The 17720-nt window shown below is 40.9% G+C and overlaps 1 protein-coding gene across 7 annotated transcripts in view; it reads right to left on the reverse strand.

The window, feature by feature from the left end:
- Positions 1–2530: 2530 nt before the first annotated feature.
- CTNNB1 (catenin beta 1) overlaps positions 2531–17720 on the reverse strand; it is a 43917-nt gene continuing 28727 nt past the window's right edge. For all 7 annotated transcript variants that reach the window (XM_058184161.1, XM_058184159.1, XM_058184162.1 and 4 more), the window contains 10 exons: positions 17546–17690; positions 16542–16645; positions 11512–11850; positions 11191–11349; positions 8119–8238; positions 6816–6966; positions 6619–6740; positions 5737–5797; positions 3438–3659; positions 2531–3278 (listed from right to left, as the gene is read on the reverse strand). In XM_058184161.1, the coding sequence (XP_058040144.1) occupies positions 3451–3659; positions 5737–5797; positions 6619–6740; positions 6816–6966; positions 8119–8238; positions 11191–11349; positions 11512–11850; positions 16542–16645; positions 17546–17690 (1410 nt within the window). In that variant the 3' untranslated portion in view covers positions 2531–3278; positions 3438–3450. The remainder of the gene's footprint in view (positions 3279–3437; positions 3660–5736; positions 5798–6618; positions 6741–6815; positions 6967–8118; positions 8239–11190; positions 11350–11511; positions 11851–16541; positions 16646–17545; positions 17691–17720) is intronic.

Below are 17720 nucleotides of genomic sequence, written 5' to 3' on the forward strand. Positions count from 1 at the left end.
GTGATTGGTGAGGGACAAGGGATACAATTTGGTACAAAACCATCTTTGACATTTGGAGTGATATGAAAGTTTCTAGTGTTCTTAGGACAATTTTCAGACTTATTTTACACATTTGTAAGATATACTGCAGAACCCACTGAATTCTAATTTCAAGAACTACCCATCCCATTAATTTAAATAGTACCTCTGTTGGCAAGTGGTTTAGGTAAAGCAACTCACTGCTTCTCTTTATCAATCAGCATTCACTCAATTTGAATGGATTATGGGTTCTATGGACAAGTTATTTAGTTTTACCTGTGTGTTAGAAATTATATCACAACTGTTAGGATAAGCAATATAATTTCAAAGAAAACAGACTAAATCTGCCTCAAAACATTTTAACTGTATTTAATTAGTAACAGTAGTTACAGTGTTATCACCTTTGTTTTGAATCTCAAGCTTTCTATTTTCCTATCAGAAATTATCCAAGAAACAACTGCAGCATGACTGACTGAAGCCAAGGCTGATACTCAACCATATATTTTGTGATTACCACTACTCCTATTAAAACAGCTCAATTAGACTGAATAGCATAGATAAACATATTGGGAAAGCCATAATTAAGACAGAATTCCTCTTCTCAAAGTTGTACCTGTCAATTTTTAGTTTCCTGGATTTTAGTTTCTGAATCCACTTGAAGTTAGTTCTTCTAACAGTGAAAGATTGAAGCAGCCACATACTCCAGCCGCTGCTTCATACCTTCCCTTCCAAAGGTGAGTGCAAAATGAAACCCTCAATACCTTGCCTATCTAGCATAAAATCACAGGATGCTACTTCTGTGATTTTCATAAGGCTGGTCAGAAGTGAATGAATACTTCCACCAGCTAGAATAGCAAAGATATTCCCTAGTAACTCATCGAAGTGTTGGAAATGTAAGAGTAACTATGGAACATATTATTATCTCTGGTGGACCTGCCCGGTTGCAAAACAATTCTGGGCCAAAATCAAAAAGTGGCTAGAAGAGATAACACAGGAATCAATAAAGGGAGAGCCAGAGCAATTCTTATTAGGGATTCCAACAGAAAATTATACAAATGATACACAATACTTAATACTACACATATTAACACAGCTCAGGCTGTAAGGAGCCTGTTATTAAAACACAGCAGCCTGCTATTACTGCAGGTTCAAGCCCGGCCCAAGGTTGACTCAGCCTTCCATCCTTTATAAGGTAGGTAAAATGAGGACCCAGATTGTTGGGGGGGCAATAAGTTGACTTTGTAAATATACAAATAGAATGAGACTATTGCCTTATACACTGTAAGCCGCCCTGAGTCTTCGGAGAAGGGCGGGATATAAATGTAAATAAATAAAAAAAAATAACAGCAGCTTACACAAAATTGGAAGAAGGAGAATCCACCAACAGAAGATTTAATTAAGAAAATAATAAAATGTGCAGAGATGGATAAACTCACAAAAGAAATCAAAGAAAAAGAGGATACAGAATATTATAAGGTCTGATGTAGATGGTATGAATGGTTATAAAATAGGAAAGATAATGAAAATTGAACAACAGGGTAAAATCTTTATGTAGATGAAATAAAGAAAATATAGATGAATGTAGATGAAATGTAGTTGAAATGAAGGAAGATAGATAATATAAAAGTAGAATAAGATAGAATTAAAATATGTATAAATAGGAAAAAAAGGACCGCTTTGAATAGCTGATAAGAAACAGTGATATGTATATAAATGTTGTGTTCAAAATAAAAAACTTTTTATAGAAAAAAAGAAGTGAATGAATACATTGTAAAAGCACTCATGCATGTGCAACATTTAAGGAGCAAAAAAAATTTAATGCTGTCCTAGTGGTGGGAACTTATCCTATACTTGGAGCCGCTATACAGTTTCTGTTTTAAAAAACAATGGAAATCCCCTTTCTCTTGCATGGCCCTGAAAAGAATTCTATTATAGTGTTACTTTTCTCCATACCATCTTCTTTGCCCACGGCTGTTTATTTGTATAAAAGTAATAAAGACATTTCATGTCAAAGTGTTTCTTTTAAGGATTTTCCTATATACTGTATTTTCAGATGCACCTAGCTTTTGGGGAGGAAAACAAAAAAAAATCTGCCTCTGCCTCCCAGCATCCATCCGGTATTCATCTGGCTCATTCGCCACAGCCCATTTGCTGCGGCGGCGGCCTGTTCTAGAACAGCTGATTAGCACCGCATCAACCCCCTCTCCCCACTGCAATATTCGCTGTATAAGACGGACATTTCCACCCATTTTGGGGAGGGGGGGAGTGCATCTTATATCTGAAAAATACAGTACAAATTGAGAATCAGGTTTACTCAGCAATATTTTCAAAGAGGTGGAAACATCAAATAAATAGATGGCTACAATCCCTGCACTTACTTAAATTACCCGATTTGATTCATAAAATTATAACTAAGAACTGTTATAGCATCATTAGGGCAAAAAATATATGAATTTGTATTTTACCAAGATCGCAGTGCACATGACTGAAATAATTTTTTCACACGACAAAATGAATTAAAAGTTTACTTTAATTCTGAACCATCTGAATAACTATTTTCATGAAGCATCTGTATCACAGCAGGCTACAATACTGGATAAAAGGCAATTGGTAAACTATATAAGGAACAATATAAGGTTCCATACAACAGTTTTTACTGGCCTCTATCCAGCATTTCCAGATAAAATTTTTGATCAAAAACAGGAAATAGATCCACTTGCTTATTGCATATTAAAAAGGAAACTAATTGGCCCATTCTATTTGTCTAACTGTTTTTATACAAAAGGGCTACACAATGTTACACTTTTCTGAATACAATTAGTGATTATGAATTAAGTGTTCTACACCATTACTCAATCCTTAAAAATCAGAAATTGCTGTAGCATGTTCACTATAACTTAAACACAGAGACTTAAAAACTCTACAATTACTGCAAAAGAGAAAACTACTCTGAAAGCAAGCAAGGTCAGTACCATTACAGTCATTTAAAAATTAAAAAAAGTTTTAAACAAGCAAGGCTAGAGTTTGATAAATTTCATCTTGTGATTCATTCTTGTGCATTCTTCTATTTCGTGAGTCACTCCCCAAATCCATTTGTTACTCCTTGACCAAAAGGACCAGAACAAAAAGTTTACTTCAGTTGTTCCCATAGGAAACTCAGCTTGGTTAGTGTGTCAGGCACTTTCTGAGATACCAGCCCACCCCACGAGCACTCTCAGCAACTCTACAGGCCAATCACAATGCAAGATCAGAAAACACAGCTGTGTAAAAAAAAAAAAAAAATTAGAACAATTATGAATATTTATGTTAATCATATTTACACCTCAAATTTGATATTCTTATTTCTGATCAATGTGAACTAACCCAAAGCAATTCCTCCCTGCCAGCCAACCTCTCAGATTGCAGATACAGCTTCTTACCTAAAAGAATGATTTACAGATCAGTATCGAACCAGGCCAACTGATTACTGTCACCTGGAGGGAGCCCATCCATAAGGTCCTGGGCATGTCCTAGATCTGGTAGTCCATCAACCGGGTAGTCAGCACCAGGGTGATGGCCACCCATTTCATGTTCCATCATTGGGTCCATACCCAAGGTATCCTGACCATATCCTCCAGAGTGGAAAGAACGATAGCTAGGATCTAACAAAAGTTAAGGTTGCAGAGGGAAAAAGTTGTCAATATGTTAGATGCAACAGAAATTCCAGGTATCAGTCTGACTTTCATAACCCAGCCCAGGGGTCGGCAACCTTAAACATTCAAGCAGCCACTTGGACCCATCCCCTACAGAAAAAAAACATAGCCACAAAACTTGGGTGGGCATGGACAACTCGATGTCACTCACTCCCACCCAGTCACATGACCACCTAGCCATGCGTACCCAGCCACAAAACTATTCTCTTATATCTCTTTTCCCCTTTCTCCCCCCTCTTTCTGTATCTGTGTCTGTCCCTCTCCCTCTCTTCCCCTCTCACCTTCTATGTATCACTCTGTGTCTATGTCTCTTTTGTGTGTGTGTGTGTGTGTGTGTGTGTGTGTGTCTCCCCCCCCCTTCAGGCGACTGTCCTTCTCCTCCCCCCCCCTCGTAACTCCCTGGCCAGCTGTGGCTGAGTCAGGAGTGTTCAAACGCACAGGGAGACCATCAAGCAAGTGCTAAAGCGCAGCAAAGGCCTGCATAGGGTGGGTGGCCACTCGCTTAGGACGATCTAAACAGGACGTGGCTTCTCTCCTGCGCTAATGCTCCGGCCATTGCCTTGCCATGTCATTGCCCACCCCCAGCAGTTCTTTAGCTGAGCACAGAGGGAGAGAGCGAGAACACGCATGTGTCTTTCCTGAGGGTGTAACTTTAACTCTGCTGAGGCAATTTAAAAGTTCATGTGGATGTATAATAGTTGCATATTAGGAAGTCATGAGAATTGCCAAAGCAGTATATTACCCTCTCTCTTGTATAACATAAATAGTAATTACCTTGGGGATTTGTATTGCCATTTCAAAGTGAGGAGTTTCCATTCCTGTCCCATCACTGGTTGGCCCCACCCCTCTTATTTCTTTTTTGGACTCCAGCCTGAAGTGGCAGGAAGCAAAGACTGCCTTATGTGCAAATGTGGCACGAAGGCAGGTACAGGGCAGCTTTGCTCCTGCACTCTCCGGCGACCCTCTTCCCCATCCTCCTTTCAGGATACCCGGGCCAGCTATGGCTGAGCCGGGAGCATGCACACGCGCAGGGAGACCCTCCTCAAGTGAGCGCCAAAGCTCAGGAAAGGCGTGCATGGGGCCGGCAGCGGTTCGCTTAAGGAGGGTCTCTCTGCACGTGCGCACACCTCCGGCTCAGCCACAGCCGGCCAGGGGGTTACGAGGTGGGGGGAGGAGAGTGCAGGAGCGAAGCTGCCCTGTACCTGCCTTCACGCCACATTTGCGCGTAAGGCAGCCTTCACTTCCTGCCACTTCGGGCTGGAGTCCAAAAAAGAAATGAGGGGCGTGGCGAACCAGTGATGGGACAGGGAGCCGCAGCAGAGGGCCCAAAGAGCCACTTGTGGCTCCAGAGCCAAGGGGTTGCCGACCCCTACCTAGCCACACTGGTCATTTTCTAGACCAGATTTATATAGATAAAGCATGCTACCTGGTACTATCAGAAGTATAAGCAAATTTCAGCCTAGCCATTGGTCTGCAAATTACTGTAAACCTAGTACACAAACCTTAAACAGAGTTTTAAATATGATACCAGATAAACATACGGCTTGCTCTTCACATTTTTGCAACTGACATGTCTAAAAATATGCTGCTGATATAAATAAATCTGTACTCTTCACGTTAGAATACGAGCAGCTAGTATTGTCTTGGTGAAGTATTCACTAACATATGTTGTATAGTTATCACTTAACAACCACTTTTTCAAAGAAAGCGATGAAAAAGGAAACTTATGGCTAGTGCTTGTTATACAATTATGATGGTCGTAGTATCCTATGATCAAGTGATTACCATTTGTACCATTACCCACTTTTGATAAGCAAAATTAATAGAGAAGCCAGCAGGATGTTGCAAGTTGAAGTCATGTTGACATCCTGCTGGCTTCCCCACTGACTGGAACCGGAACTGCCATCGTAAGTTAGCATTTATTATTGTTCCACCAAACAACACAAATAACTAAATTCATAATGTGGTCAGCCAGTTCACATTTAATGTTTGACTGAGTCAAGTCAGCTGCACAATTGATACGTACCATCTGGACGATAGCCAAGAGGTTCTCCTTGAGCACCGATGTCAAGGCCCAAATCAGCACTCTGTAAAGATATGAAAAATGACATCTGAACATATGACATCTGAATCTCTTAGTTTTATAAACTGGTTTACTAGTCCACAATTTCAAAAACATAAATTATTTCTATGTAGGAATAGAATGGGCAGTTCCAATTACTTTTCTATATAGGGTTAAGCCAAAATACCTTGTTAAAAAAAGTTCTACATTACCTTTTCCATGCAAAATTGTTCCTGTCATATTTGTCATACACAGTTAAGGTCTAATATTGGATGCTTTGCTTTCTTATATAAAAATTTTATAGGCACATCATTTGAAAAGTATTCCAGTGATTTAACTTTGCACTGAAGATTAATCTACACAGAATATAAAGAAACATCTGGCAAATATGCCAAAGACAGATGAAAATAATAAGCACTAGGAACTCAATCTAAATTCTGATTACTTTGTTTTGTTTTGTTTTTTTTAGTTTACATTTATACCCCGCCCTTCTCCGAAGACTCAGGGCGGCTTACAATGTATAAGGCAATAGTCTCATTCTATTTGTATATTTTTTACAAAGTCAACTTATTGCCCCCCCCAACAATCTGGGTCCTCATTTTACCTACCTTATAAAGGGTGGAAGGCTGAGTCAACCTTGGGCCGGGCTCGAACCTGCAGTAATTGCAGGCTCTGTGTTCTAATAACAGGCTTCTCTACTGCCTGAGCTATCCCGGCCCCTAAATGTTTGCTATTTACATGTAATATTTGATTAAAATGTTTAATCTGAAACTTGGTATGAAACTAAAAGAGAATTGTATGAATAGGAAGAAAGTTAAATGGAGAAAATTTAGCACTCTAACCCACCTCATTCCAAGCCATTGGTTCAGTCCTAAAAAGAGAACTGGTTAGTTCCACTGATAGACGTTTCTTATAATCCTGTGGTTTATCTTCAGACATTCTGAATAATACCGCAGCTGCATATGTTGCTGTCCAAGGAAAAAAGAATGTTAGCAGAGGAATTTAAAATCAAAGCAAAGTGAATCTCTATCTATTTCACTTACCCACACCCTCGTTTCTAGAATGTAGTAGTTCTGTTAATGGTGCTGTAGCTCCCTCTGCTTCAATTGCCTCAGCTGCTTCTTTATCTTGAGCCAATTCACATAGTACACCTGCAGCTACTCTCTGGATGTTCTCAATTGGGGAATATAGCAACTAGCAGTAGGAAGAAAAATAGTAAATTTGGGGGTGTTTTTAAAACACAAATCATTAATAACTTGATGTCTGGCTATTATCAGGAATCCAAGCTGTAGTAGGACCCTTCATACTGAATATTACAACTAGACTATAATTGCAATGGAGCAAATAAATAATGAATCCCCTGCAGGTTGTCCTGACATATAACTTGAAGTTATGAGGGACCCTGTCAGGCCTTGCCTCTCCTCCTTTCCTAAGAAAGTACAAACTCTTGAAACATGATATTTCAAAAGGAACCTTTTATTGAGGAGAAGTGATAGCAAGACAGGCAAAGCAGACTCTAAATTCTCTCCGAGACTATAGTTTGAAATAGGGCTTTAGAATCCCTCCCTCCAATCCAAATGTGGATTCAGCCAATCCCCAGGTGTGAAGATGTTTATTGTAACGGCTGTCTTGAGAAACAGATAAGGAGCTGTTCCCACCACTTTCAACAAAACTAAAACAATCCACATGGCCCTCCCTCCTTATTACATTCCAAAGAAGGTGAGAATACTGCAGGACCAGGAAAAAAATTATAAAAACACAGCTTATCCCCATGCTCCCCCCTCCCTCCATTTGAATGGCAGTATCACATTAAGGATCCGACAGATCCCAAAAGCTACTTAAAACTCCAGATTTGAAGTTCCAATTGCTGTCCCATCACATGACTGCATTTGAGTGCTCAGCAACCAGCCTGAATTTGCAGCTATTTGCAGCACCTGACAGTCACGTGACTGCAATTAATGTTTTTGCTGGACACCAGCATTTACTTCAAGTTTCTGGCAAACCCACCCCAGAACAAACAATGGGTTCCTGTAATAATTGCTGCAGAAAGGGTAAAATAGGGCACAATTACATGGTGATCCATTTAATGACCATCATGACTTCTGACCAAAATTGCAGGTTCAATTATGATCATTAGTTGAAGACTATCTATATTTCCTTAGGAAACTCTACTGAGACCCTATTTCCACTGGAGATTTCAAGCATATTTTCAATTTTTTTACAGGGAACAACAACTTTTGTATTGATTACTAATCTCTCAATTCAGATCAGGTTTTAAAAAGCATATGCAATGCATTTTCATTAGATCATAACTAGCTTTAGTATCTGTCAGAAGACTTCACCTACCTGCACAAAGAGTGGAATGGTGTTTAGACCCCTAATTACAATCCGATTGTGGACGTCTCTAGCTAGGATATGAAGAGCTCCAGTGCAGCCCTCAACTATTTCCTCCATACGCACACCCTCCTGTACAAAAACATAATAGACTTAATATTAATAACAACAACAACAGAGTTGGAAGGGACCTTGGAGGCCTTCTAGTCCAACCCCCTGCCCAGGCAGGAAACCCTACACCATTTCAGACAAATGGTTATCCAACATTTTCTTAAAAATGTCCAGTGTCATAAGCCAAGAGTGGTTGATCACTATTAACATCACAATATTAACAATCTTCCTCATCAGATAAATATTTTCATTTACTCAGCTGCTGTCATACAATTTATCAGAAAGATTTTCTGGTTAGTAACATATTTTTGCCTTTCTAAGGATATACCTAACACAGCAACAAGCAGGGATAATCAAGACAGAGTGGCTGTGGATGCCGGCATCCCGGTACAGTCAGCTGCAACCGCTGCTGACTGTTGGGGGCGAATCATTGGCCCCAATGGAGAGGGTGCGCAATCTAGGCGTTCTCCTGGATGGACGGTTGTCTTTTGAAGAGCATTTGGCGACCATCTCCAGGAGAGCCTTCTACCTCTCGCCTAGACTACTGCAATGGTCTCTACATGGGGCTCCCCTTGAAGAGCACCCAGAGGCTCCAGTTGGTCCAGAATGCAGCTGCGCAGGTGATAGAGGGAGCCTCTCGTGGCTCCCATATAACACCTCTCCTGCGCAAGCTGCACTGGCTACCTGTGGTCTTGCGGGTGCACTTCAAGGTGCTGGTTACCACCTTTAAAGCGCCCCATGGCATAGGACCCAGATATCTACAGGACCGCCTTCTGTTACCATATGCCTCCCACCGACCGGTGCGCTCCCATAGAGAGGGTCTCCTCAGGGAGCCGTCAGCCAAACAATGCTGGCTGGCGACCCCCAGGGGGAGAGCCTTCTCTGTGGGGGCTATTCCTCTGGAATGAGCTTCCTCCTGGACTCCGTCAACTTCCCGACCTCCGGGCCTTTCGCCGCGATATTTATTCTTCCGAGTAGGACTGGCATAATATGGGTTTTAAATTGGATTTTAAACGGGGTTTTATATCACGTCTTTTATAGTTTTAATTTGGCCAAGGTTGAATAAGTTTTTAAATAGGTTTTATTGTATATTGTATTGTATTTTTGTTTGGCTGTTAACCGCCCTGAGTCCTTCGGGAGAAGGGCGGTATAAAAATTAAAATATTATTATTATTATTATTATTATTATTATTATTATTATTATTATTATTATTATTATTATTGTTGTTGTTGTTGTTGTTGTTGTTGTTGTTGTTCACAATTCTTACTTTTCCCATTTGGGAGGAGGACAATTAAGGGAGAAAAGTGAAGTCTCTGAGTTGAAACACTGAGAGGCTGATTTTTCTACTTAAAAATCTTAAGAGGAAAAATCAGCCAAATTTGTTAATGGTTTTAATGAACTTTGTAAGATCTAACAAATATTCTGTCTATTAGCTCCTTACTCCCAAAACAAATAAGACATCAAAATTTTCATACCCTATTTATGGGAAATTGGAGATATGCACATGGATTTGGGCCTCACAGAGCCTATGGGTAAGAACTTCTATCTAATATAGTCCATTAAGCCAATAAACATCAATGTTCTTTTTTTCCACATTGCAATTCAACTTGTGAATTCATTTGCAATGAACTTAAATCATGTGGACCTATAATGCTCTGGGTACAAATCTTTGGAATACTTTCATCCTCATCATGACCATATACTTGGTTTACCCTTACAGAAATTTACTTCTAAACTGTTCTCGGTTGCCTAGAGAATTAACATTAACAGTTATCAATACTTTAATAAGTAAAACTCCTACAAGATCAAGTTTTGAAAAGGAAAACCAGCTGAAATGGTTTAAATTTTTACTTTGCAATAATGATTCTAATCCTTAGGAATATTACCAGCTCTTTCTAAAACTGGAGATACTATCCGAACTGGAGATATCTGCTGCTAAAGTTTACCTATGTAGATGTTTTGGCTGAAGAGTAAGAATTTAAGCACTGAGATATCAAATCTATAAGACCGTAGTTCAAACATGATAACAACCATGTTTTTAAAGGCTAGTATTTTTTGGCTGCAATACATATCAGAATTATTGTAATGAGTGCACACATTTATTACAAAATGGAAATTATGAATATTATGCCAGAACATATATTCACACACTAACTCAGCATAAACCAATTGTGCAAAAGCTGTTTATGAATTTTGGTAGAGTTATTGTACAAAGTCTGAAAAACTATAAGACTATCCAATAGTAACAAAATTTTTCTCTTTGCTGTCACCTGATGGTCATCTGGAATTCTATAGCCTATGTACTTAAGAGCCCCAGTTTCATGTACTACTGTCTACTTATTAGGAACAGGTGCATGGACGATTACATCTAAACCTCATTCACTACTGAGATGTCAAATGTATTGAGGATATTGTGGTCTAAGGTTATCATGACCCAAATAATTTAAAAAATCTTATACAATATATGGGAATGATGAGTACTAAGCCTCAAGATCATAGATATTATAGTATTTATAAAGTGCCATTTATTTTATTTTAGAATTTTATATAGCTACTAATTTCATAAAATAAATCATTCTGACTGGTAGGCCTCACTTAACAACAATAACTGGGACCAGAATTTCTATCACTAAGTGATGCAATTGTACAGAGCAATGTCATATGACCATACTGCTTAGCAATGGGAATTCCAGCATTTCCAGTTGTCAGTTAAGCAAATCACAGCAGTACATTAAGCAAGGATTTCACCTTTGAGACCTCCTACTGAAGGGCACTAATGGCAATCAGATGATTAATTTAGCTGTTTTAAATGTAACAGATTTTATTTCATGATATACTAATTTGTAACAAGTAGATCAATAACTAAGGTTGAAAAAATACTTGGCTGATTAAAGTAAATAGAACTTGAGATATTTTCTACCACGAATCCCTGCAACACTAATTAATGACATTCTGTATCAAGAATCACATACCACAAACTGCTGCTGTGTACCTCCCATTGAAGTTCGACGTTGAGTATCTTGATGTGCTCTAACTAGTAGTTGCACTAATCTTGGTATTGCCCCTTGTTCACGCAATGGAGCATGATTTGCTGGGCAGAGAGCAAGATTACGAATCAAGCCAACAGTTGCCTGTAAATATAAGGAAAGCAATTAGAAAGAAATTACGTGTTGCACAGTACTGCAAAATTTAGCTCCACAACTCAAGCCTTTAAAGTAACATTTTTAGAAGCCATTTAGATTTTGTGTATCCTCTCCATTTCAAATAAAAGATAATACTGATAATTCCATTACCTTTATAAGAGGCCAGTGGGAAGGTGGATGCAAGAGTTTAACCACCACTGGTAGACCATAATGAAGGCGCACTGCATTCTGGGCCATTTCAGCTTCCTGATGCCGACTGGTGAGGTGGCGGAGGGCACAGATAGCTGGCTCAGTAATGTCTTCCCTGTCACCAGCACGGAGAACTGTGCGCACAAGGGCTTCAATTCCACCAACTTGGCACACCATCATTTTATTCTTGTAGTTATTGCAAGTAAGATTAGAAAGGATGCCAGCAGCACAAGTCACAACATTGATATCATCAGATCCTAAAAGCTGCACAAGTGTTCCCAAAAGACCTTCCATGCCTTCCTGTAAGAAGATTTAATATCAGCTTTTCTGTAAGATCGTGTACTATTTTGTATGCAATTATAAATAGTCCTGGCTTGTGAACACATTGAGCGTGGAATTTTGGTTCTAAGTTGTAGTCGTCATTAAATGGATCATCACATAACTCAATGGTCATAAAGTCTTATTGCCATGGTCATTAAATGAATTACATGGTTAATAAGTGAATCACCATATCTAATGGATGTTTTTTGCCATTTTCTGCTAGAAAATGGCAAAAAAAAAAAAAAAAAAGGGAAATCATAATCATGTGTCCACAAGATGATTCAACTGGTTGTAAATGTGAGCCAGTTGCCAAGCATCTGAAATACAATCACATGACTGTTTTTGGCAGTGGTAATGTAAAGTAGCTTTTTTGAAGTCTTATCGCAATTATGAACACTTGTTAAGCAATTGGTCATACAGCAAGAACTACCTGTAATAACCCTGAAATATAATCTCTACCACATTCTAGATCTGCTTGACCCACCCTAGATTATTGGTTCTTTGGTCACCTGTGGCTTCTATCCAGTGGTGGGATTCAATTTTTTTAACAACCGGTTCTGTGGGCGTGGCTTATTTTGGGGTGTGGCTGGCTGGTCATGTGACCGGGTGGGTGTGGCTATAGGCATAAACTACTCAGAGGGCTAAAAAAAAAGTCATTTTTGACCAGTCCTCGCACATTTGACTGGTCCTCGCACTTATGACCATCCTCACATTAATGCCCATTGCAGCATTTTTAGCAACCATGTCACTCATTTCACAACTGCTTCTCTTCATCACGGTTACAAGATAGGGCGCAAAATGTAAAATGTGCAGTCGTAGGTGTGAGGACCGGTCAAAAGTGTGAGGACAGGTCAAAAATAACTTTTTCAGCCCTCTGAGAAGTCCCTATACATAAAATGCTGCAAACAGGCATAAATGATGACCGGTCATAAGTGTGAGGACTGATCAAAAGTGCGAGAACCTGTCAGAAATCACTTTTTTCAGCCCTCTGGGTAGTCCCTATGCGCAAGGGACTACTCAGAGGGCTGAAAAAGTTATTTTTGACCTGTCCTCGCACTTTTGACCAGTCCTCATACTTACAACTGTCTTCACATTTTACGTTTTGCACCCTATCTTGTAACCGTAGTGAAGAGAAGCTGTTGTGAAATGAGTGACACGGTTAAGAATGCTGCAACAGGCATAAATGTGAAGATGGTCATAAATGCGAGGTCTGTTCAAAGGTGTCAGAACCTATCAGAAATCACTTTTTTCAGCCCTCTCGGTAGTCCCTATGCACATAGGGACTACCCAGAGGACTGAAAAAAGTGATTTCTGACAGGTTCTCACACTTTTAACCAGTCCTCACACTTATGACCGGTCATCATTTTTGCCTGTTGCAGCATTTTTAATAGCCATGTCACTCATGTCACAACTGCGGTGCTTCATGTGACCGGATGGACATGGCCAGGTGGTCATGTAACATAGCTTCTTTGCCCTAATGACAGTTTGCTGCAATGTTCATAAGTGTGAAAAATGTTCATGTCACTTTTTCAGTGCCATGCTTGTTAAACCAATTACCAGAACAAATCCATTCTCCCTCCCTCTTTCTCTCCATCTTTCTCCCCCCCTTTCTCTCCTTCATCTTTCTACGCCTTCTCTCCTTCATCTCTTTCTCTCCTTCATCATATTCTGCCCCCCTCTTTCTCTCCATCACTCTTTCTCCAAATGGGATAGGGTAGGCTGGCCCTACCCTGGTATTCTAACATTTCTTGCCTGAGAATTTCCTGTATATGAATCCTGTTGTGGAGTCTCATAAAATGACCCTGTTTTCCCAATCAAGCAGTTATGTACGATTTTTTATTTAAAATGCAAATAGTAATTGTCAATTACACCTGCCCAGAGTCATCTCAGTTCTTCCACAATTGTTGTGGCTGAATTTATAACCTGGCCTCTAAGTTAACTCAGTTTCTGAACAATAAATTGGCTGGGTTCACGCCACATTCTGAGCCCCCCAAAACCTACTTGCATCCAGTTACAACTCGAAGCTGGAGAAAGCTAAAGGGTGTGTGTGTTAGCGGGAGAGAAATATGAGCAAGGAATCAAATAGTTCGGGGGGGTTAAGAAGAAACAAAGATAAGAAGGGAGAAGAAAGAAAACTCATGTTGCCGGAGGGAGCAGAAGCACCAGCTGTTTGGGAAGAACGGAAGGAAAGAAATGCAGGAGAAGGGGGGGAGGGCTACGATGGGGAGGGAGATAAAGAGACCGCAGTGAGTGATGGGTGGCTGAAGCCAGAAGTCGTTGCAAAAAGTGATGCTGCCTAAGGAGCTGGCGGCCGAGAAGGGTGGGGAGAGCAGGAAAAGTGGGGAGGCAGGAGGACGAGGGGCTGGGTAGGAGGAGAGAAATAGCGAAGGGGCTTGAAGGAGGGCCGAGGAGAGGGGCAACGAAGGGTAGAAGGGAGGGCTTGGTTCAGGATGGGCGCGGGGAAGGGAAGAAATGCTGGTGGAGGAGTGCGAGGGGCTTCGTTCCTTCTATGCCCACCACCCCCTCCTTCCTCCCTTCCCCCCTCCCCGATCTATGCACCACCCCCTCCTTCCTCCCCCTCCATCTATGCCGCTCTGCCCCCCCGATCCGAGCCCCAGGTGGCTGCTGGCGAAGCCTGCCTGCATCCAAGCGTCTCGCTGGCCAGCCCACTGAAGCACCTCGCTGGCCAGCGAGACGCTTGGATGCAAGCAGGCTCGGCCAGCAGCTGCCTGGGGCTCGGATCGGGAGGGCAGAGCTGTATAGATCAGGGGGTAGGCAGCTGCTTCGAAAGGAGGGGGGCGAGGAGAGGGGCGACGAACGGTAGAAAAGGGAGGGCTTGGTTCAGGATAGGCACGGGGAAGGGAAGAAGCGCTGGTGGCTGGTGAGGAGTGCGAGGGGCTTCGCTCCTTCTATGCCCACCACCCCTTCCTTCCTCCCTCCCTCCCTCTGCGGCCTGCATTCCTCTCCGCTTCCCATGTCCCCCTTTTGCACTCAGGTCGAGGCAGAATTAGCAGGCCGCGCCTCAGGCTGGCGCCGGCTCCCCCTCCTTCCCCCGCCTCCGCCCCCATCACCACCACCGGCCTTCCCTTCCCGAAGCCGGGGTCTCCCCGGGCTGGGCCATGACCGAGTCAGCTCATCCCCGTCACGCCAAGGCCGGGTCCGCCACCTAAGGAGACGAAGCCGAACACATCTTAACAGGCGAAGGGGGCGGGGAACCGGCGGCGGGGGCGGGAAGGAGGGAGCGCGAGCAGCTGCTCATGCGCCCGGTGGCGCCGAAAGCTATGGGGAGAGAGGAATTGGGGGGGGTTACCGTGCTGAGGGCTCACAGCCTAGCGGAATGTAGAAGCTGCAGCAGCTCCCTGCTTGTCAGGGTGATGGAAGTGGCTGCTAAATTGTGGGGGGGAAATTGAATGGAAAAAGCTGGGATGAAGATGCCCCTCCCCACCATTACTTACCGGTGTCTGTTGGCGGCCGCGTGGCGCTTGGATCGGGTGGGCTGCGAGGCCACCATACAAGCGTCTCTCTAGCCAGCGATTAAAGCGCCTCGCTGGCCACGTGGCCAGCGAGGCGCTTTAATCGCTGGCTAGAGAGACGCCTGGATGGAGGCCTGCTTCGGTCGGCGGCCTCGCAGCCCACCCGATCCAAGCGCCACGCGGCCGACAGACACCTGTAAGTAATGGTGGGGAGGGGAGGGGCAAAGGGCGGGGCGAACCGGCAATTTAACAAACGGTTTGGCCGAACCGTCTAGAACCGGTAGAATCCCACCACTGCTTCTATCAAAAAGATAGCTTTTTTTGTTTTGTTTTATCAGCAATATTAGTTAGCAGTCCTTCAAAGAACAATAATTTCTCATATGTATACGTCCTCACTGTTTTCTAAATAAAGGCACTTAAGGGCTGTTCTACTTTGAAGTTACTACAAAGATAAGGAATTGTTGAGGAATACTTAACGTAAAGGTAAATGTTTATTTCTAACATGATTGGAACAAATTAATAAGGGAAGCCTCTTTTTTCAAGAATATTTTAAATTCATTTATATCTAATTTATATATACTACTATGGAAATGCTTACATCATTGTGGAAGTTGCTTTTATAAGGGCATAAAGATTCCAAATAATGAATTGATCACAGAAGTGGAAACTGATATATTTGTTTTTCCTGATCTTGCACATTTCAAATTAATCAGAGTTATCTTTTCACTTAAGAAAAAAAACCCTTATATTAATAATTTAACATCTTTATACTCCAGTCTCAATTGTTCAATGTGAGATAAGTCCTGATGTTATGTCATAACCATGTGACTTGAGTCCAAAGATGTATTTTTATTATGGATACTAAGTATTTACATTTGTGTCTTGCAATTTCAATCAAATCCATGAAATTATAATTTGCCTTTAATTAATTAATCTGGTTCAACATGAAAACAGGAAATTACAGAAGACCTCTAAGATTATGGTGAAAATCTTAATTTAGCATTTTGTCTGAATTTACCATTAAATTGTTCCCTAGAACTACATTATTTCAAACTATCTTTTAAAAAGATCATAATTTCAGTTTTGAGAAATACTACAAAAACAGTATATCAACTAAATGTAATAAAAATAATTTTCAAATACCAAGATCAGTTTATAATAGAATATTAATAATCTTTTGACGTTCCCAACCTTTACCTGCTTAGTTGCAGCATCTGAGAGATTTCTAAGAGTCCAAAGACAATTCTGAACGAGACGTTGGCTTGGATCTGTAAGATGGAGTCCCAAGGCTTGCATTCCACCTAAAGATCAAATAGGATTTACTATCAATATTTTAACTTAAATATACAAATAGAATGAGACTATTGCCTTATACACTGTAAGCCGCCCTGAGTCTTCGGAGAAGGGCGGGGTATAAATGTAAACAAAAAAAAAAACAAAAAACTTCTTGTTATGAAGGAAATATTGTTAATGTGGTTACTTCAGTGCAGGGCCAGTTACTGTATTCATGTACCATTATGAAATGCTCAGGGAACTGTATAGAGCAGGGCAGTCAAATTCAGGCCCAGATGAGTCACGCACTGGTTTAGCAAAGGGGGCGGAGTCGCGATACGTCATGTGACACCATAGTGACCCCCTGGTGTAGAGCAATTCTTATCTCAGATCTAATTTTACTCACAATTCCACATGTATACATGCAATAAGTTCTCAAAATAAGGCATATACTTCTGACTGTAACACATTCCATGTTTGACAAATTACTAAGCCATTAACTGGACCATGGTAAAAGAAGTTACAAAATAAAACGATGTCTTATGGGTCTAATATATCCAAACATTTAGACATACTAAAATTACTAAAAAATGTTAAGAACAAAAACTACAATAGTAGCATCAAAAATGTACTAAATACATTTTAACAGCCATTAAAATTTCAAGAATGAAATTTTTGGAAAAATGTCTGCTGTATCAATAGTTTTTAGTTTACTTAGCTGGTACCATTTTTGTTAAAAATGCCTCATTATTGATACATTCCACCCAATGTAGAATATTCCCAGTGTAGAAATAATATCCTAATACTGTAGAATTTACAGTATAAAAGAGTAATTTTATTACCTACTCCCCACAAAGGAAATTCTTAGTAATTTTTGCCTAAGTCCAAAACAAAAACAGTCCTGATTTAATGAAAACTAAAACACTTACCAGCTTCCACAATTGCTGGTTTGTTACTAGAACAGACCGATAGCACTTTCAGGACTCTACTTGTGGTCCACAATAATTTCTCATAGGTATAAGTCCTCATTATGTTTACTAGAGCCTGGGGTCCACCACTTGCCAAAATAATTAGCTGCCAAAATAATAATAATAATAATAATAA

This window comes from Ahaetulla prasina, chromosome 4 (assembly GCF_028640845.1).
Source record: "Ahaetulla prasina isolate Xishuangbanna chromosome 4, ASM2864084v1, whole genome shotgun sequence".
Classification (NCBI taxonomy): Eukaryota; Metazoa; Chordata; class Lepidosauria; order Squamata; family Colubridae; genus Ahaetulla; species Ahaetulla prasina.